This window comes from Myxine glutinosa, chromosome 1 (assembly GCF_964187855.1).
Source record: "Myxine glutinosa chromosome 1, kmMyxGlut1.1, whole genome shotgun sequence".
Taxonomy (NCBI): domain Eukaryota; kingdom Metazoa; phylum Chordata; class Myxini; order Myxiniformes; family Myxinidae; genus Myxine; species Myxine glutinosa.
In genome coordinates this window covers 446167267-446188451 of record NC_136261.1, presented here as the reverse complement: position 1 = coordinate 446188451, position 21185 = coordinate 446167267, and the positions used below count along the sequence as shown (strand labels likewise).

The 21185-nt window shown below is 45.8% G+C and overlaps 2 protein-coding genes across 2 annotated transcripts in view; one reads left to right on the top strand and one right to left on the bottom strand.

Annotated features, from left to right (window-relative positions):
- Positions 1-21185, top strand: part of LOC137418556 (E3 ubiquitin/ISG15 ligase TRIM25-like) — a 1139870-nt gene that overhangs the window by 533562 nt on the left and 585123 nt on the right. The gene's annotated exons all lie outside the window — the stretch shown is intronic.
- LOC137417338 (uncharacterized) overlaps positions 12294-21185 on the bottom strand; it is a 187302-nt gene continuing 178410 nt past the window's right edge. The window contains exon 3 of the mRNA XM_078770797.1: positions 12294-14854. Within this exon, the coding sequence (XP_078626923.1) occupies positions 12870-14636 (1767 nt within the window). The 5' untranslated portion in view covers positions 14637-14854 and the 3' untranslated portion in view covers positions 12294-12869. The remainder of the gene's footprint in view (positions 14855-21185) is intronic.

Below are 21185 nucleotides of genomic sequence, written 5' to 3'. Positions count from 1 at the left end.
TTTGAGCGAAGGCCCCGGATGTTTGAGGTCCATACCATTAATGAAGAGAGAGGGGGAGCATCGGGTACAGGACAGGGGAGGGGAGGAGTAGGGTAAGATGAAGGATGAGAGGGGGAGGTAGGGAGAGCAGTTGATCGTGTGTCAGAGATCACAGAAGAGTTCCAAGAAAAGGAAGGATGAGGAGGATGAAAGGTTTGATGGTGAAGGGGCGAGGCACAGTGAGGGGTTGTTTGAGGGAGGGCAGAGGAAAGTAGAAGGTTGGGGGGGGGGGGGGGGTGGAGGTATGAGATAGAAGGGAGACGAAGTGGGGAGGAGGCAGCTTTGAGGAGGAGGGGGGAGGAGGGAGAATTGGAGAGGAATGGTATGGGGGGAGATTTGAATGGGAGGGGTTGGGGGGGAGTTTTGAAGGGGAGGAGTGAGGGGGGAGTTTAGGAGGGGAAGGGTAATGGGGGAGTTTAGGAGTGGAGGGGCAAGGGGGGAGTTTAGGAGTGTAGGGGCAAGGGGGGGGGGATTTGGAGGGGAGGGGCAAGGGGGGCGTTTAGGAGGGGAAGGGCAAGGAGGGAGTTCAGGAGTGGAGGGGGCAAGGGGGGGAGTTTAGGAGTGGAGGGGCAAGGGGGGAGTAGTAGGAGTGGAGGGGCAAGGGGGGAGTTTTGGAGTGTAGGTGCAAGGGGGGGGATTTGGAGGGGAGGGGCAAGAGGGGAGTTTTGAAAGTGGATGATTAATGAAAGACGAACATTGATAACAAATTGGGTTTGTTGTGATTTTCAAGTTAGCAATCCGTTTCAGAACGATGGAGGAGAGGTGGAATGAATGTGAATTTAGACAATGTCGTGAAGGAGACGTATAAGAGATTGAATTTCTTTTTTTTTGACGTGGAATGAGATGGAGAGGAATTTGAAAAAATCCTTTTAAATAGGAAGAAAAACAGCGTGTTGTAATATACCACTAACTAAAACACTGAAGGGGAAAGTTTAAACATATTTAAATAATATTTAAATAGAACCGTGAACAATCTTATATGCACAAAGTACCAACGGGGGGAGGGCTGAGAGGGACCACCATGAGCCATGTGAACAGGGCAAAAGGTGGTTGGCAAGGAGATAATGGGGGCGGGGCGAACAGCACACCTGGACAGAAAGTACAGGATGAGACAAAGCACACTTGGAGAAAGGAAAATAAATGTTTTTGGTTATTATTATTTTTGTTTGTTTTTGGGGGGGGGGCGGGGTGGGGATTTAAAACGTTAGACAAAGAGTATTGTTTGACGAACAAAGAGACATTGAATGTGACAGAAGAAAATCTGTGAGCCATGCGTGGAGATTTCCATGGATACTATAACACTTATAACAGGAGTTTGGTGAGCATGGTGAGGATGCTAGACCATATCGAAGGCACGAGATATGTCAAGGGAGATGGCTCCGATTTCCTGTCTGGCATTGAGGACATCCGTCCATTGTTGAGACAACCGAAGCAGTATGTCCAGAGTTGAGTGGCCTGGTTTGAATCCATATTGATGATCTAAGATCAAGCCATTGGAGAAGAAGAAGGATTTAATGTTGGAAGTGATGATGGAATCCATGACCTTGCTGATGATTGGGAGGAAGATGATTGGTCTGTAATTGCAGGGATCTGTTTTTGGAATTTATATTTTTGGAATAATTATTTAGCTTGGTGTGGCCAGTGGCCACATCGACTTGAATCTCAACCTTTTAGGGGGGGGGGGGGGGGAGAAGGGAGAGGCGTTCGCTACCCTCTCCTCTTCTTTGGAAGTCGGTGTTCACAGATATTTTCACCATTAGCAATGCATTAACATTGATGTTGAAAAAAATGTTACAGCAACCAGCTGTGTGGCCATCCACATTGGGACCTGTGTAACTGAGCTGCTTGGCAGTAATCAGTGATGACATAAAGTGCAGTCTTGCCATTGTGGTAAATGTCATTCAAAGCTTTCAACTGGTTTTGTGAACAACTCTCGGTTTGATCAGGATTATTTATGGGGATATGGACAACTCCAAGCTCTCCACTGACTGATAAATTTATTGATCACTAGCAGAAGTACCCGGCATTGCCGGGCGGGGGAGGGGAAGGAAACGGGGGGAGGGGGAAGGGGAGGGGAGGGGAACGGGGGGGAGGGGGAGGATGGAGGGGGGAGGAGGGGGGAGAGGAGGGGAGAGGAGGGGAGGGAGGGGAGGAGAGAGAGTGGGGGGGGAGGGAGGAGAGGGGGGAGGGGGAGGAGGAGGGGGGAGGAGGAGGAGAGGGGGAGGGGGAGGAGGAGGGGGGAGGGGGAGGAGAGGGGGAGGAGGGTGAGGCGAGGGGGGAGGTGTGGGAAGGGGGAGGGTAAGGGTGGAAGGTGGAGGGTAAGGGGGGAAGGGGAGTGGGAAAGGGGAGGGGGGTAGGGTGTAGGGGGAAGGGAGGGGGTAGGGTGGAGGGGGGGAGGGGAGGGCAGAGGGAGGAGGGGAGGGAGAGGGGGGGAGGGGGAGGGGAAGGGGGGGATGGAGAGGGGGGGAGGGGAGGGGAGGGAGAGGGGAGAGGGAGAATGGGAGGGGGGAGGGGAGGGGGGAGGTGGGGGAAGGGGAGGAGGGGGAGGGGAGGGGTAGGAAGAGGCGGGAGGGGGGGGGAGGGAGAGGGGGGAGGGGGGAAGGGGAGGGAGAGGGGGGGAGGGAGTGGGGAGAGGGGAGAAAGGGGAGGGCCAGTCAACAATTATGTTGCAGTTCTCATGGTAGGAGAGCAGCACAACAATCGCGACATCGTCCAGCATCTTCGCGACAACAGCACGAAGTGGATTTTGGAGACTCACCGATCCTGTGACGCCCTCCAGTACCGGCGTTGCCGGGAGGGGGAAGGGAGACCCATACATTCTCAACCCTTACATTCGCCCTCTCGACAAGCTCACTCGGACAAAAGCCTCACACAAATTACACCGTGAAGGCCCAATGGCCATGTCTATGCCACAAATCAAATACGTGAGCGAGTCTGGCGCACTGAATTGAAAATATATAGAATGCTCATACTCCGTGAAAAGTGTAGCCGCCGTGTCGCCATCTTGGTTAGCACGACTCGACCAACTCGCTTCGCGGATCCCGTTTGTTTTGAACGTGTCCCAGATTTTAAAAGCCAGACAACTGTTAAAATGCCATTTTGAGCGGCAATAAACTGCTCCAATCGTTTACGGAAGGGTTGTGGAAAGACGTTTCACAGCTGTTTCAAAGACGTTTAATTCATATCACACAAAATCGACACAAAACACGATCACACAAAAGGTGAAAAAACACAATCGCTTTTCACTCTGAATTACGTGCAAACGTGTGACGGAAATCACCATCGCCCAGCATTGAGTGCCAACCAAGATGGCGCCCGGTAGCTGCATCTCCACCGATGTGGTGTGAATAGCAATGGTCATTTATTCGATATATTTTCCGTTCAATGGTCTGGTTGAACGGGATGCGTCAACATGGAACATCACGGCGGGGATGGAACATCACGTGATCGTTCTGAGCGAATCAGCGAGCTGCTCTGGCACATGCTGAGATTCCGTGTATAATGTTCCTCGCTGAAATGCGCTGAGGTAAATATGAATAAAAAATATGGATCTCGTCAAATATTTTTAGGTAGGACATGACCTTCCCAGGCTCAATGGCCATGTCTGTGCCAAATATCAAGTACGTGAGCCTCTCCGTTTAGGAGTCTATCGGTAACATTACACACACACACAAACTGTGTTTTATGTTCAATGGTCTGGTGGCGGGGATGGAACATCACGTGATTGCTCTGAGCGAATCAGCGTGCTGCTCTGCCACCGGCTCAGATTCCGTGTATAATATTCCTCACTGAAATGCGCTGAGGTAAAAATATGGTAAAAAAATATGATGAAATTTTTTTTTTTAGGTAGGCCATGTTCTTCCCAGGCTCAATGGCCATGTCTATGCCAAATATCAAGCATGTGAGCCTCTCCATTTAGGAGTCTATCGGTAACATTACACACACACACACACACACATGTCGAGATCATGCCTTTTATTGTGCCTTATGTAATTGTGGTTTGTATTTAATAGTGGTTGCTTTGTGAAAAGGATTAAGCTTACTATGTTCCCTCTTGTTTTGAACTATGTTTTATTGTCCAACTGTGCCAAAAAATGTAGAAAGATAGTGAAACCGCTTGCTCTGTTAGACCCCCTCGTGAAAACGCATCTGTCTGTCCTTGACCAAAAGCCAACATGGAAGATAAGTTTTGAGAATGTCATGGTGCTCTTGTGCTCTTTCTCCCCATGCCAAAGAAGATAGGGTTTCGGTGGGAGATGTCGCGCCAGTTTTCCTTTGTCCGTGCTCATTTTTCAGCGGAGATTTTTTGTATAATTCTGTGTATATAAAGAAACTCTGGGATGCCAATTTTCTAGGAGTGTATGTGGCCATGCTGTTCAATTGTGAATGGTATGACTCTTACACCCTCCACAGCGCTGTGATATTGGTTCATCATTAAATCTTGTTATCTCTTGAACTCAAGGTGTGGAACATGGTTCTATTCTCCTCAATTTGGTGTCAGGAGTGGGATCCGACTCTGAGCGATATTTGGGAGGCAGACCCTGTGGAGACAGCGGAGAGGCTGGCCAACACTGATTCGATTAACGTGAGCTTTCATACTGAGGGGTCTTTCCAAATTGAGCTCCGTTTACTCATCCAGGCTGTCTGTCTTCCATTTCGTCGTTCCGTGCTTGGATCACGAACAAATTGGAATCTGGTGTGTAAGTACAGGCCTATTTGGCTCGGGTAACAAGTCGTCTATTGATGAACCAAGAAATGGGGGTCAGTTAGCAAAAAGGGGGGACTTCTTGGTAAAGCCAAGAACTTCCCAGGCAGGGCAGTCTAGAGACAAGATGGAGTTGATGGGGTTGATAGTAACCAGAGAAAGTATTGGCTGCGGACTAACGGAGGGGACCCAAGGAGGATGGCCAGGATAAGTTAGACAAGTTAGAAGCGCTATACAAGCATTGACCGCGAGTTAGCGCCGCGGGAGGACCGGATTAGGGAAATATCGGCGCGGTAAATTAAAAGGCAGGATTTTTCGGTGGATGGCCTCGGGGCGCTTCCTTGCGCCTTGTACGCATCACGAGCTGCTTCTTGCAAATGGGGGTCGTGCTGCCGTGCGCTGGGAGCGACCGCCTGGGCGCATGGACGGGAAAATGTTCCGTGCACGTTAATTAAATATCTTAAGGGAGATTAAGGTATGTCGGAGTAATACTCAATCTGAAGTAAACTAGAATGATTTGAGTTCTGGAGACGGAGTGCGTGTATTCGACGCATTCGGGTGGCCGAGTCAGGCGAATAAAGGATTAAAATGAGCCAGGTAAGAAAATGATGCAACCAGCCGCATCGGGTGGTTGCACCTTTATGAAAAACTGAAAATGAGGGAAAGAATAACGTGCGGAGTTGCCGCATGGGGATGCAGCCCGGCTAGCATGGAGGCCGGCGAGATAAGCAGAAGATTGGGAGAGACCCAAAAATCCTGTGAACAGGTGCAGTTGGGATTAAGACGGACGAGTGTGGGAGAGCCGTCTGGAGAGAAAGGCGCATTATGGAACAGGAAGATGCGTGAGTACGGGGGAGAACCCTGCTATGAGGTTGCTTGGAGGATGTGTGCCCAAATGCATTGTGGGCCACTTCAACTTTCCTACACGTGAGTCGTTCATGCCTTGCCAGCAAGGTGCTTCATGCAGTGTGCTATGCGCCATGTCGGTATAGTGGTCGCCTGTGAATCCTGCCATGCAATATCATGAGGAATACATTGTTTGATAATGGAATTATAAGAGGAATGCTGAATTAACGTTGATAGTAACGCGAAGTATATTAAATGAGGCGATTGACGTTGTTGAATGTAGGATTTCAAGACAATAATGAATTTCCGGTGCCAACAGGAAGTCTTGTTCTTGTCCATTGTCCATACAATGAATGATGTATAGTGTGGATGAGGTCTCTCTGAATGAGGTGAATGAGGTTGTCTACAGCGGATGAAATAGAGAATGGCAGTTACCAGACCGAGGTACGGATGTGATGCGGAATGGCAGCTGGACGATGCATCGGCACATTTGTGTTGATCAATGCGCCGGACAACGGCTTTCCAGGCAAGCGATGGTGGTATGATTTAGTTATGAAAATGCATATAGGTCTCAGGGCAGATAATGCGAGACAAGCTGCCCCACAGGCGGATGGGGGAAAGTATTGGAGAAGATAATGTGGGTCGAACGCTCATCCGAGGGATGAAAACGGTCGAGGTTTCAACTGTCGGTATATGATGTGGCTCACACCGTGCGAATGATGTGTGGATGGGTTGCGTAATGCATCCTGGAGATGCATTGGTGCAAAGACACAGGGAAGGTGCTGAGAGTGGCACGGAGTACGAGTTGGTTGTGGCAGGTGAGAAGGAATGCACACCTGGAATGGAGTGTGCGAACGACGAGTGTGTGCGGAAGGTGTGCACCAGGTAAAGGGTGCTGCATGATAGAGCACGCCTCCCTAGGAAGGCTGTGGGGGAAGTTATTGGTTATTTTGAGGTCCATTTCGCTCCATTTCGGATTTTAGTGAGACCCCTCTTGCAGAGGCAAGTTGTATTTTTTAAGATGACGTCTGTTTTAATTTGTTTTGGGATTTGACTTGGGATTGCGGAATGCGTTGAATAAAGGTAAGAATGACATGTGATGCTGGCGTGTGCCATTTATGGGTGCTGAGTGTACATGACTGGTGAGCGGGCGGCATGTGTGCTGAGTCCAATCGGAAGGATGGATGGTTATGGTTTCACCCAGTCTGTTTATCTGTCTGTCTGTCCGGACACGGAGCTCTTGGGGAGAGCCAGGATGGGTTGGGGTGACCAAGATGAATGTGGACAATATATTAATTGTTTGCCATTGTGAAAATTTTGCCCTCGATTTGAGACGAAGACATATGGCATTTGCTGTCCGGCTCAGGTTGGCTGGTTTCCTCAGCTCTGGAGGATCAGAGCGGGTGGATATTTTAAGCTGATACTCCTATGACAAATGTTGATACTCCTATGTGATGCGGGGTATGTGTGTGGTGATGGTGTCTGGGGTCTCGGGGTTTGCCCCTGCCTATTTGCCGGTCTGTCTGTCTGTTACATTTGACCCTCAGAAAAGGTTTCGTGAGATTTCAGAATTGGACAGCCCATGTGTTATGACATGCTTGGGTGTCTCAAAAATTTGCTGAACAGACGTGGTGCGTCAGACAAATCGATTACATTTTCGTGGGAAAGATGACTGAGAAGGACTTCAAGGGCAGGTGGCTGGTCACCTGCTGTGAATTGTGGTAGAACATTCGAGATGTCCCCTAATACAACGAGCGGACGAATTGGTTTGTAAATGTGTTGTGCAAGTACTTTCTCTGTAGGTAGCCAAATTCTACCTGGGGTAAGTCCAGGTGGAGAGGGGAGTTGTCTCTGGTGCCTTGCTCCACGGAGCAGTCCTGGTGTTGAGTCTCATATAATCGTGGTTAAAGTACATGTGCAAACAAAAGTGTACTTTGGTTTGTATGACTGGAAAAAAAGACAACATGGGTTTGTTTTTGGGAATGCTAGCTTGGTGGGGGTGTGAAGGTCACGGCGTGCTGGGATATCTTTGTGTACAGTTGCTGGCTTGGACTGACTTGTGTGCGGGGGGAAAAGGAAAAAAATTGGAGCTGTTTCGGAGAAACAGTGGCTTGGTTGGAGGTTGGGATCCAGTATTCTGTTGGGAGCACGCAATCTGAACAGAATGGATTGCCATTGGCTATTTTTCAAATGATTTTATCAAAATGATGGCTCCTGAGTAAGGGGAGTGGGCAGGGGAAATATATTCACTGTAACAGGTGCATGTGATGCTATAGGGAGGAATTGGAGGAAATCGGGTTGAATTTAAATTGAAATAAAGATTGAAAAATCCAGATGGGGCCATAACAGTGTATGGGGAAGCGTCGTTAAATGGTAGTAGGTTTAGACAGGTATTGAAAGGGTTCGTGCAATGTCATTTTGGGGGGTAACCATGCTCCAGGTGGTGGGGCAGCCGGGATACAAATGGGGGTCGGCCAATTTAAGGATGTGGATGCGCACACACCTGGAACAAGGCATGTTCCTAAAGCTTAGGTGTAAATGTTGGTTGGAAAGGGGAATGAGTTCTGGGAAAATGAATTCACTTATAATAATAATAATAATAATGCATTTATTTTATATAGCGCTTTTCAGGAAGCCCAAAGACGCTTTGACAGAGTGCAAAACATAATGCATAGCAAAACATAAAAACAATTGCAAAAAAGAAGAATCAATAGGGAAATATTCAAAGCACAAAGGAGGGAGAAGGAGAGGAGATAGTCAGGGGTTAGATGCTGTGGGTTAAATGTTGAATGCAGTGTTGAACAGGTGGTTTGAGGGGGAGCAGGTGCGGCGGTGGTCAAGCTGTTGTAGATGTTTTCAATTTTGCGTTGGAAGAATGAAAGGAACGAGATGCAGTTGTCTATTGTGAATGACTGGGTGGTGGTGTTCAGGGGGCTGAGGAGTTTGTTTATTGTAGAGTTGTTGAATCTGTCTGTTTAAGAACATTGGGGCTTGTGGCTCGCCATTGTCTGTCTGCCAGTTATGGTGGGCAGAGGGAAGATGGAGTAATGATGCTCCTGCCTCTTGCTTGGCAGAAGGTAGAGGTGGTGGTGGGCCAAGATGGGTCAGAATAGGCCATGGAACAAAATTGAGCTCTCAAGAGCTGAGGTGATTTTAACCTGAGGATGCATCTCTCAAGGGACCCCTGGCTGGTCCGAGGTGTGAAATATGAATACGTTGTCTTGTGGACACTTTGTGAGTGGCTAGACACGTGCCTGAAAGGGGAAATTGTATTCATAACTCATGTGGGTTGTGTCTGAAGGAAAGGTTTGGGAGGAAGTGTGAAGAAGGTCGTGGAAAGTGCAAAGATGATTGGATTGGAAAGTCGAATCAGATGGATTATTTGTCAATGACAGGTGACTGCAGGAATTGTTGAGGAAGTAGCGGAAAAGGTTGTAAAAAGTTAATGGAAAAGACAGGAAATAAAGGAAAGTGGTTAGTTATGGACTGTTGTTTTTGAGATAAGAAGGTGATACAAGGGGTTGGCTTGCACTGGGGGGACCAATGAATGTAAAGTTGTGAATTTCGTTTAATAACGTTGCGTTAGATTGCTACATGCAGAATGACCCCAATCGAGGAGGTGATTGGGGGCTGGTGAAGATTGGATCACGGCTCTGCAGACCAGGTGAACAGAACTCCACCAGGTATGTGGGAATCACATCAATTGAATTATTGCTCAAAGGGAGGTGATAGAGCAAAATGAAGAAGATTGTCATGGGGACCGCAAGGCTAACCCCCGCTCTTGCAGGGAAATGGCTTTGGGAGGCTAGTTGTTGTTGTTTTGGTAGACTCTAGGTTCTAAAACCTAAGGCAAAATGCACAGGAGGGTAAAGTTGGTGATTGCGGATGGAGATTAGCTAGAGAACTTGGAGACGATTTCGTTATTTTTCAGATAATTTTTCCAGTGGGTATATACTGGTGTGAAATTCGCGTATCTAGGAAAGAAGGGAAAAAATGTCCAGGTATTGATAGGATAACAGTGAAATTTTGAAGGGGAGAATACCGATTATTTCCATTGACCGATTATGGTTGGGGGGGAAATGGTTGGTAAATCATGTATTATTAGATGTAGGGAAGATGATTAAAAGGAAGGTATTTTCGGAAATTGGTGAAAGTAAATATGGCATTTGAATTTCCAGACACGACACAGGAAATGCGGCTATGAATAAGCCAACCATCTGAGAGATGAGGTAACTAAATGCCAATTGGTGGGACGGGGGGCTAGGAATTTGATCATGGTGTGTGTAAGAAAGTATTTTTCAGGATGGACGATGAAGAAACCGCCGTCGGAAGACCATGATCTTGACCGCCGAGGCCGTCGACCTGAACGAGCCCCTGGGCGATGCCGATGTGACCGGCGCATCAGAAGACTGTTGATTTATTTGATTTATTGTGATGATTTTGTTGTAAATCCCCTGCGGGAATTGGCTAATGCTTCTTATGTATTATAAGCACACAGCTGCACATCTCCGCTTGATTCGACTATGGATCTGACTGCAATGCTGGGTCTGGCTGCCAAAGGACCTGACACTGATACTCTGGTTCCACAAGCTGATTATGCGTCCATGAACGTCTTTGACACAAAAGGAAGTCTCTCTTTACTTTGAATTGTAATGCTCTGTACTCTGACCAGGAACACGTGACACAAGATATTAATTACATTATGTATTCCTCAGAACAACAGCATGGACGTCGATTAACTTCGAAGATCGGCAAGGACCGGGTCTGTGCGAGGACGGGGAGCCCTTCGATTGGGGGGGATTTCAGCCGCACCTACGCTGCTCCAAGGGTGGGCTGTCAGACCCCCCCGGGCAACATCCTTGGCCGGACCAGGCGCCTTCGTTGCGGATCTGAAAAGTTAATAGATCTTCATGTTTTGGACCTTCATGTTCCAAACACGCACAACATGACACACCTTTCAAGCGTGCATGCGGGGTACTTTATGTGCGTGGCATGCCCTTGGAGGACACACATACAACACTCAATAAAGCCCGATGTGGCCACATATAACACTATTCTCTTTTGCTTTGCAAATAAAGCCGATGTGGCCTGGTCTCTGTGATACGTAGTCTCGTAGAGACCAAATGGGGGAATGTCGAGATCATGCCTTTTATTGTGCCTTATGTAATTGTGGTTTGTATTTAATAGTGGTTGCTTTGTGAAAAGGATTAAGCTTACTATGTTCCCTCTTGTTTTGAACTATGTTTTATTGTCCAACTGTGCCAAAAAATGTAGAAAGATAGTGAAACCGCTTGCTCTGTTAGACCCCCTCGTGAAAACGCGTCTGTCTGTCCTTGAACAAAAGCCAACATGGAAGATAAGTTTTGAGAATGTCACGGTGCTCTTGTGCTCTTTCTCCCCATGCCAAAGAAGATAGGGTTTCGGTGGGAGATGTCGAGCCAGTTTTCCTTTGTCCATGCTCATTTTTCAGCGGAGATTTTTTGTATAATTCTGTGTATATAAAGAAACTCTGGGATGCCAATTTTCTAGGAGTGTATGTGGCCATGCTGTTCAATTGTGAATGGTATGACTCTTACACCCTCCACAGCGCTGTGATATTGGTTCATCATTAAATCTTGTTATCTCTTGAACTCAAGGTGTGGAACATGGTTCTATTCTCCTCACACACACACACACAAACTGTGTTATATATATATAGATTATGTGCCATGACATCTTATTATTATGGAGCAAACTTATATGGTTATGGTGTTATGTATGTTTGTTTATATGCGACCTAAACGTCTTCTGATTTTTCAAATAAAATTAACACCCACCTAATTATGTTTGGACTGCTGAGACCCCTCAGACCTTTGACAACCCTTTAAGTTCCCCAAGACCCTTAAGAACACCAACACCCCTGAAGACCCAAAACACCCTGAAGACCCAAAAGACCCTTAAAGACCTAGAGGAACCAAAAGACTCTTAAGACCCAAAAGCCCCTGAAGACAACAAAGACCCAAAATACCCCAACTACACAAAAGACATTTCCACCTTTAGAGGCCATTTTTCCCCACAAGCGGGGGTTGGCCTTTTCCGGGGACCATTGTTGTTGTTGTTTTTTGGTCCCCTTTTTGAAGCAATGTTTTACGGCCAGATGCCCTTCCTGCCGCCAACCCTGTTTGTCGAAAAAAAAAGACATTGAAGACCCAAAATACCCCAAAACATGCCAAAGTCCCAAAAACACCCTGAAGACCCAAAACACTGAATACCCAAAACACCACGAAGATCCAAAATACCCCGAAGACCCAAAACACCCCGAAGACCCAAAACACCCCAAAGACCCAAAATACCCTTAAAGGCCCAGAGGATCCAAAACACCCCAAAGACTGCAAAAAGACCCTTAACGACCCAGATGACCCAAAATACCCCAAAGACACCAAAGGCCAAAAAGACCCCAAAGACCCAAAATACCCTTAAAGGCCCAGAGGATCCAAAATATCTGAAAGACCCAAAGGACCTCGAAGACCCCAAAAAGACCTTTAAAGACCCAGATGACCCCCAAAAAACCCAAATCCCCCGAAGACAACAAAGACCAAAAAGTCCCCAAAGACCTAAAAGACACCGAAATGGGCAAAGATGCCTATCTCTCTGAAACGACATGTAGTGAGGTGCGCAGACACGCTAAGTCACGCTGGTATTCCCAATAACACAGACAAGTGCATTTGTGCTTTTAGGAGCTCTCTTTATTGAGAAACCCTTCACAAATTCAAGTTTCATGAAAAACATAGGCAGGAGTCTTCTTTTGACAAACAATTTTACATCAAGGGTGTTCTCCCCATGTCACACGAGGCAATGAAACATGGACAACTGCAAATATTGAGTAAAAATTGATGTTCAAACTGCCATGGAAAGATGCCATCTGAGCATAATCAAAATGGGACCAGAAAAACAACTAAATCAGATAGAAAACTAAATTCCAAAATACTAGTCACAATCAAAAAAGAGAAAAAAAAAAAAAACTTCTCCCAGAACACAAAATTTCCACCTCCTTTTTCAATTAAGGATCATGATTCATGAACCAGTTTGTGAAACTTCATTCTCAAAAATTTGCTCCAAGGGCTCGTTTTAGAATCCTCACTGAACCTCTGACAGCCTGCACTGTCATTTGTTTGTCATGATATTCCCCCAGAATGCTTTTTAAGTACTGTTATGGTTTTGCTTGATCATCCAGATTCCCTGTTGCTCCAACTTTCATTGATAAATTTCAGGTTTCTTCAATTTCGAAATTCACTTTACCTCATTTTTCATATCCTGGTATGTCAGATTTCAGCTCTCCTTTATGGATCTTTACACGTGATTTCAAATGGCCACAATGATCGAAACCTTTTTCACATATCAAGCATTTGTGAAGTCGCTCTCCTGTATGGATCCTCATATGTAATTTCAAACTGCCTTTTTCAGAGAAACCTTTATAACATATCGAGCATTTATAAGGTCGCTCTCCGGTGTGGATCCTCATATGTGATTTCAAATTGCATTTTATAGAGAAACCTTTATCACATATGGAGCATTTGTAAGGTTTTTCTCCTGTATGGATCCTCCTGTGTAATTTCAAATAGCTGCTACGAGAGAAACCTTTATCACATATCGAGCATTTGTAAGGTTTTTCTCCTGTATGGATCCTCCTGTGTAATTTCAAATGGCTGCTACGAGAAAAACCTTTATCACATATCGAGCATTTGTAAGGTTTTTCTCCTGTATGGATCCTCATGTGTAATTTAAAATGGCTGTTTTGAGAGAACCCTTTATCACATATCGAGCATTTGTAAGGTTTTTCTTCTGTATGGATCCTCATGTGTAATTTCAAACTGCATTTTGTAGAGAAACCTTTATCACATATCGAGCATTTGTAAGGTTTTTCTCCCGTATGGATTCTCATGTGTAATTTCAAACTGCTGCTACGAGAGAAACCTTTATCACATATCGAGCATTTGTAAGGTTTTTCTCCTGTATGGATCCTCATATGTAATTTCAAACTGCCTTTTTCAGAGAAACCTTTATCACATATTGAGCATTTATAAGGTCGCTCTCCGGTGTGGATCCTCATATGTGATTTCAAACTGCATTTTATAGAGAAACCTTTATCACATATCGAGCATTTATAAGGTTTTTCTCCTGTATGGATCCTCATGTGTAATTTCAAATGGCTGTTGTGAGAGAAACCTTTATCACATATCGAGCATTTGTAAGGTTTTTCTCCTGTATGGAACCTCATATGTGATTTCAAATGGCTGTTTACATAGAAACCTTTATCACATATCGAGCATTTGTAAGGTTGTTCTCCTGTATGGATCCTCATATGTAATTCCAAATTGCCTTTTTCAGAGAAACCTTTATCACATATTGAGCATTTATAAGGTCGCTCTCCGGTGTGGATCCTCATATGTGATTTCAAACTGCATTTTATAGAGAAACCTTTATCACATATCGAGCATTTATAAGGTCGCTCTCCTGTATGGATTCTCATATGTGATTTCAAATGGGTGGCTTGAGAGAAACCTTTATCACATATTGAGCATTTGTGGGGTCGCTCTCCGGTGTGGATCCTCATATGGGATTTCAAACTGCATTTTATAGAGAAACCTTTATCACATATCGAGCATTTATAAGGTCGCTCTCCGGTGTGGATCCTCATATGTGATTTCAAACTGCATTTTATAGAGAAACCTTTATCACATATCGAGCATTTGTAAGGTCGCTCTCCTGTATGGATCCTCATATGCAATTTCAAATCGCCATTTTGAGAGAAACCTTTATCACATATTGAGCATTTGTGGGGTCGCACTCCTGTATGGATCCTCATATGCGATTTCAAATCGCCATTTTGAGAGAAACCTTTATCACATATTGAGCATTTGTGGGGTCGCTCTCCTGTATGGATCCTCATATGTAATTTCAAATGGCTTTTTCTCAGGAAACCTTTATCACAGACAGAGCACTTGTGGGGGTGTTTTCCAGTGTGGATTCTCATGTGTATTTTGATGTTACCCGAAACAAAATCCATTCTGCACACATTACACTTCTAACGTATTCGCCTTTCTAGAACCTTTTTGTGTTTCTTTAATTTAATATAAATCTTGGTGTTGTGAGGCCCAGACATGCACTTGTATTTTATAGGAAGGGAGTCTTCATGTCATGATGACATTTGACATTTTGAATCTTCTGTGACAGATGAATCCTTGTTGTGTTGTCTGCCTTCCACATGTACAGCTTGGACATCACCTGTGTACAAATAGGCATCAGTCTTTTACAAGGAAATGGGATTGAGAACCATCTTGAGAGTTCATAGAACATGTTACATCATGGAATGTATACTTCAATTTAAATATAAACATTGGGGAAATACCCCTGGCAGCTCATGTGGTAGAATAAAGCAGTATACTACACTGACTAAAGGTATTTTAAACCATATCATGGCATTTTTAACCAATTTCCATGGATGCTTAAAGACAGGGCAGCATGTACAATCATAGTCACATAATCATAAGACTTTAAACAAACAAAACAAAAAACTTTTGGCGGGGCAATCCTCCTGCCCCCCATAGATTATCTTCGATCCCGATTTTTAAAAATGCCGTGAACAATCTTTGGTACAGCATGGGTGGGAAAGGTTGTGGTAATGTTTCATTGAAATCGTGTGTGCAGTTTCAGTGCGGAAAACATCTATTTTGGGGGGTAAAACCTGAACCCACTTTGATCCCTGGTGGACCCCTTCAACACCGACTTTCCTTTTTTTAATGCCATGAACAAACTTTAGTTACAATGTAACAAATAACATTTGTGCCAAGTTTGGTCACAATCCCATCAGCGGTTTCAGAGAAGAGGTTGCAAGTGTTTACGGAGTGACAGACGGATGGACGGACTGCTGACGCGCCACTTCGTTCCAGGTGAACTAATAATGAAGTTAAAGATTATTAAAAAGAAAACTTCCGGATGTTTAGCACAATTGAAGCAGTTTTCTACATCACCGTTATACACCACCCTATTTAACATGTCCAAGTCCTGCTAAACTGGAACATAGCAGAAGTAACAAGAAGGCGATTTGTGTTCAATAGTGTTCAAGTATTTAAATCAATTTACATAAAATAAAGATTGTAAAATTTATTTGAAAACTTTTCTGGAATTTACTGGCGTTGCACTGTGTCTGTTACATTAGTTATTTGTGCCTGTTGTTTGTCTCATTTATGATGTCATTATAAACAATACTTTTCCGGTTTGCAATGATTTTCAAGTTTGTTTGACTCCCAAGCAGCAAACAGAGAGAAAATATTGTTGCAGATGCGGGGTTTGGGGTGCGTAGCGAGTGGGACTTCTCGGAATCTCCCCGACCTCTGGACCCGCAGGTCGCCGTGCCGTGAATAGGTTTGCGGCCTGAAGAGATGTTAAGCAACTACTGACACCGATTGAGACCGTCAAACCTGGCAACACAATTGATTTCGGCAGGCGATCCTTCCATGGCCTGAACAGGTAGGCAGCTTCTCCTCGGGTGCCCAACACATTCAAACAGCAGCGATTGCTCCGGCGTTCCAGCTTTAAAGCCACTTCCTCACAAAATATACTATACTATGTAAGCTCCTTCTGTGGAAAAGTTCGGCGGCACATCTGTAACCTGCCATTTAATTTAAATATTCGCACTGACATTCGGCGGATTTCCTCCGGGGAACCCGGACGTGTTCTCGACATCCACTGCTCATGCTGTGGAACCTCCAAAGACTTAACATAAATAGGCGCACATCGGCCATCTCACAATTTATCGCACACCATTTATTCACACGACGCACTCCACAGTCAATCTCACTCCATTTGCACACATGGGTCACTCCATGATAGTTTACACACTACTTTACATATGAGCCTTTCCGTGGAGATCCCGCAGCTGAATTTGCCATTTGTGCCGGGTGCACCATTTATGCCACGCACACTCACCCACACACCATTTCTTGGAAAAAAATTTTCAATCATCTGCATTCATGCGTTTTGCCGGGAATGGACCGTTAAGACACAGTCACAGCAGCACCTTGAAATGTGACCTCCCTTGGACAGGTAGGGATTACAAACTTGTTATTTTTAATCTCCCACAAACAGGACGAGAACATACTCGCATTTAAAATATTTTCCGCTCGGTAACCTCACCCCTCCCCTCAGTCAAGCTAACGGTTACCCCCGTCTGAATCGGTGCATGACCTGTGCTCTTGATAGTTCATACACTCCACTCTGCATGCTCGCTGCACACATTCAGTTACACTCAGGCTCGACACTCCAAGGAACCCAGTTTCGGTATTCCACCCAAGCTCAGCACACACCCTTTCACACCATGAATTCGCCCCAGTTCACACAGCCTCACCTCGTCGTGGTCCACTTTCATCGCTCATATGCTCTCCACCTGCACCTGCCATGTGTCATCCCGATCTTTCCACATTGTTTCTACACATTCCATGATCTCCTCCTTAACATTCTTTTTTTTTTTTTTTTTTTTTGTATACTGAATCGAGGCTCGTGGAAGAGCTAACATTTATTTCACAAACAAATCAACCAGACAAACAAAATATACAAAAAGAAGGAGCGGAAGACAAGATGGGGAGAGAAGGGGAAGCACACAACCACAACATTTGAGAGCAGGGAGAAGTGTGGGAGGGAGAGGGCTTGGGGGGTGGAGGAATGGGAAGGGGGAGGGGGGGGGGAGAGGTATAAATCACAAGGGGACCGAAATTAGCGGGGGTCGAAAAGATCAAGGTTTTGGATGGGGGAGGATAAGAGATGGTGGTGAACAGCTGTTTTAAAGACCTGGAGGGTGGAGTGGGATTGAAGAGAGTGAGGGAGTTTGTTCCAGAGGCGGGAGAAAAGAGGAATGAAGGAGTGAAGGTGAGCAGAAAGTCTTGATTTTGGCAGTTTAACCATAAGAGGGTTGCAGGCAGATCTTGTGCGACCTGTAGGAATATTTGGGGGACAGAGCCCAGAGAGAGCTGGGGGGGGGGGCAAGGCCAGAGAGGAGTCGGTAGAAGACGGAAAGACCACCAACCTGCCTGCGGTGAGTGAGTGAAAGGCCCTTGGAGTTAGCTTCATTGCGGGAGATTCCAATGATTCTGAACGCTTTGGTTTCAACAGCGTGAAGACGAGCTAGGTGTGAGGCAGGAGCACCAGACCAGAGGGGAGAGCAGTATTCCATAGAGCTGCGGATGGAAGCCTTGTATGTGGTGAGGAGCTCAGGTGTGCCAAGGAAGGACTTCGCACGACGGAGGATGCCCAGTCGGCGACTGGCTTTGGAGGCCAGATTTGAAATGCGGTTTTCCCAGGAAAGATCATGGCAAATAGTGAGACCCAAAAGCTTGAGTGACAGAACTTCTTGGAGAGGATTATTCAGAAAGTGGATGGGAGGGTTGTCCAGTCGGTCTTTTCGGAGAGACATCGTAAGAGTGTGAGATTTATCAGGATTGAAAGACATGTTCCATTTGTTTGCCCAGTCTGTGATTTTGTCCAGGTCTGCAGAGAGTGAGGCGGCTGCAGACTGCCGATCTGAGGGATGAGGAATGGAGCGACAGAGAGTAGAGTCGTTAGCAAAGAGATAGAGAGGATTTTCAAGAGAGTCAGAGAGATCATTGATGAAGACCAGAAAAAGCACAGGGCCCAGAACACTACCTTGGGGAACTCCAGCCTGAACAGGAAGAGGAGATGAGAGAAACCCATTCAGGGCCACACGTTGGCTACGACCAGAGAGGAAGTCCGCCAGCCATGCGTGGAGATTTCCATGGATACCAAAGGAGGAGGGTTTGGTGAGCAGAGCAGGGTGCCAGACCGTATCGAAGGCACGTGAAATGTCGAGGGAGACAGCTCTAATTTCCTGTTTGGCGTTGAGGACCTCCATACATTGTTGAGAAAGCAGAAGCAGCATGTCCAGAGTAGAGTGACCAGGTCTGAAACCAAATTGATCGTCAGAGATCAAGCCATTGGAGAAGAGGAAAGATTTCATATCTGAAGCAATGATGGATTCCATGACTTTGCTGATAATTGGGAGAAGGCTGATTGGTCTGTAGTTGCTAGGATCTGTTTTTGCACCTTTTTTGTGCAAAGCGGTGATGTTGGCTGATTTCTAAGCAGATGGCAGATGACTTTGAGCAAACGAGAGGGTGAAGAGAACAGAAAGAGGGAGTGAAAAAGCGGAAGAACATGATTTTAGGACCAGTGGGCTAATGCCGTCAGGACCAGTTGCAGAATCAGAGTCGAGGGTTGACAGAAACTTTTCCACCTTGTCAGGAGGAAAGGACACAGAGTCCAGGAGCAGCTGGGTATGACTGGGTACGGTGGGTACAGAGAGGGATGGGTTTGGGACACAAGATTTAGAGGCAAACACAGAGTTGAGGCATTCAGCTTTTTCGCGTGCGGAGTCAGCCATTAAGCCATTTGAGGTGAGGGAGGGGATGGAGGGGGAACTAACACCAGAAACAGATTTGACCAGACGCCACCAGGATTTGGAAGAGGGAGACAGATAAGAGAGTTCGGTCTTGATAATGGTGAGATATTGTTTCCTGGCTCTCCTGAGGGCGGACACACACTTGTTTCGGGCTTTGTGAAAGGAAATGAGATTTCCTTCCGTTGGATTTGCTTTCCAGGAGACGAAAGCAAGTTGTTTCAGGGCAACAGCCTCACCACAAGATTCCGTGTACCATGGACGGGAGGAAGGGTATGACAACTGAAGACGAGATGGGATAAATCTGTGCATGAGAGAGAGCAATTTACTTTGAAAGAATTCCCAGGATGAGTTGATGTCAGAGGCGGTAGAGATGGGAGACCAGTCCAGATGATTGATGGCTGCTGGAAGACCGTGCCAGTTGGCCTGAGTGAAATTCCAGACTCGTCGACGCTGAGGAGGCTCTCTGAGAATGGTCAGAGAGATGTCCACTTTGACAAGCACAGGATCAGATGAGCCGATTGGAGCAGAAGAAGAGCAGCAGACATTTTCAGGGAAGTTAGTCATAACCAAGTCCAGAAGAGAAGATGCTCCGTTGACTGAGATCCGGGTCGGGAAATTGACAGATTGTGTCAGTCCCAGTGAGTCGCAGAAGTCCTTTGCTGAAGAGCCATGGCTTTTCTTTGCCCTTTCACTTGTCTATAATCATTCTTCTTTGCTTTTATCCATTTCATTTCTAACTCTATGACTTTCTAACTTAGCCCTTACACGAACCTCGATCTTGTATAACAAAATAATAAAAATAAACTCACCTGGAACGAAGTTCAAGGGAGGTTATGTGATGGCACGTCGTCCGTCCGTAAACACTTGCAACTTCTTCTTCGAAATCACAAATGGGATTGCGAGCACATTTGGCACAAATTATATTTGTTGTGTTGTGACAAAAGTTTGTTCACGGCATTAAAACAATCAGGGTCTAAGGGGGTCTTCCAAAGGTCAAAGTGGATCCAGGGTTGACCCCCCAAAATATGAATTAGCTTTATCCTCTGAAACTACACACACGATTTCGATGAAACTTCACCACAACCTTCATCCCCCTTGATATACCAATGTTTGTTAAAGGCATTTAAAAAATTGTGGTCTGAGGAGGTATGTTGGATTTAGGGTTGGAGGTGGGCGGGTTGCCCCCCAAAATAGGTATTTTTCATTTGTTTAAAGTCTTATGATTATGTTATCCTGATTCTACCTGCTGCCCTGTCTTCCAGCAACCATTGAAATTGGTTTACACTGTTTATTCTACCAGGTGAGCGCCAGGGGTATTTCCCCCTATGTTTAAAATTCATTTATCTTTATTATTTCCCACTTTGACCCCTTTAGTTCTTCTTCCAAGATTACTTTTGTGTCTTCCATTATTTCTTTCATCTCCGTCGTTCATCCCATTTCTTCTATCTTCTGTGTTCGGTCATCAAGTCCCATTTTACATTCTTTCTTACTTGTCCTTCTGCACTGCCCTGAGATCCTGTATTTTTTATTTTTTATTTTTTTTTGTATACAAGATCGAGGCTCGTGAAAGAGCGAACATTAATCACACCGAAAGACAAACCGACACATAAAACATATAACATCGGGAGCGGTAGACAAGATGGGGAGAGAGGGGGAAGGACACAAACACAACATTTGAGAGCAGGGACCGAGAGACATGGAGACATCGAGAGATCTGAGAGAGGGCGAGGGCTTTGGGGGGGGGGGGGCATGGGAAGGGGGCGGTGGGAGAGGTATAAAACATATGGACACTGCCAGGACTTCCAGGAAAGAAGTTGGAATTTCAAACAAGGTGGATCTGGGGTGAATTAGCGGGGGTAGAAAAGATCAAGGTTTTGGATGGGGGAAGATAAGAGATGGTGGTGAACAGCTGTTTTAAAGACCTGGAGGGAGGAGTGGGATTGAAGGGAGTGAGGGAGTTTGTTCCAGAGGCGGGAGAAAAGAGGAATGAAAGAGTGAAGGTGAGCAGAGAGCCGAGATTTCGGCAGTTTAACCATCAGAGGGTTGCTGGCAGATCTTGTGCGACCTGTAGGAATATTTGGGGGACAGAGCACAGAGAGAGCTGGGGGTGCAAGGCCGGAGAGGAGTCGGTAGAAGACAGAAAGA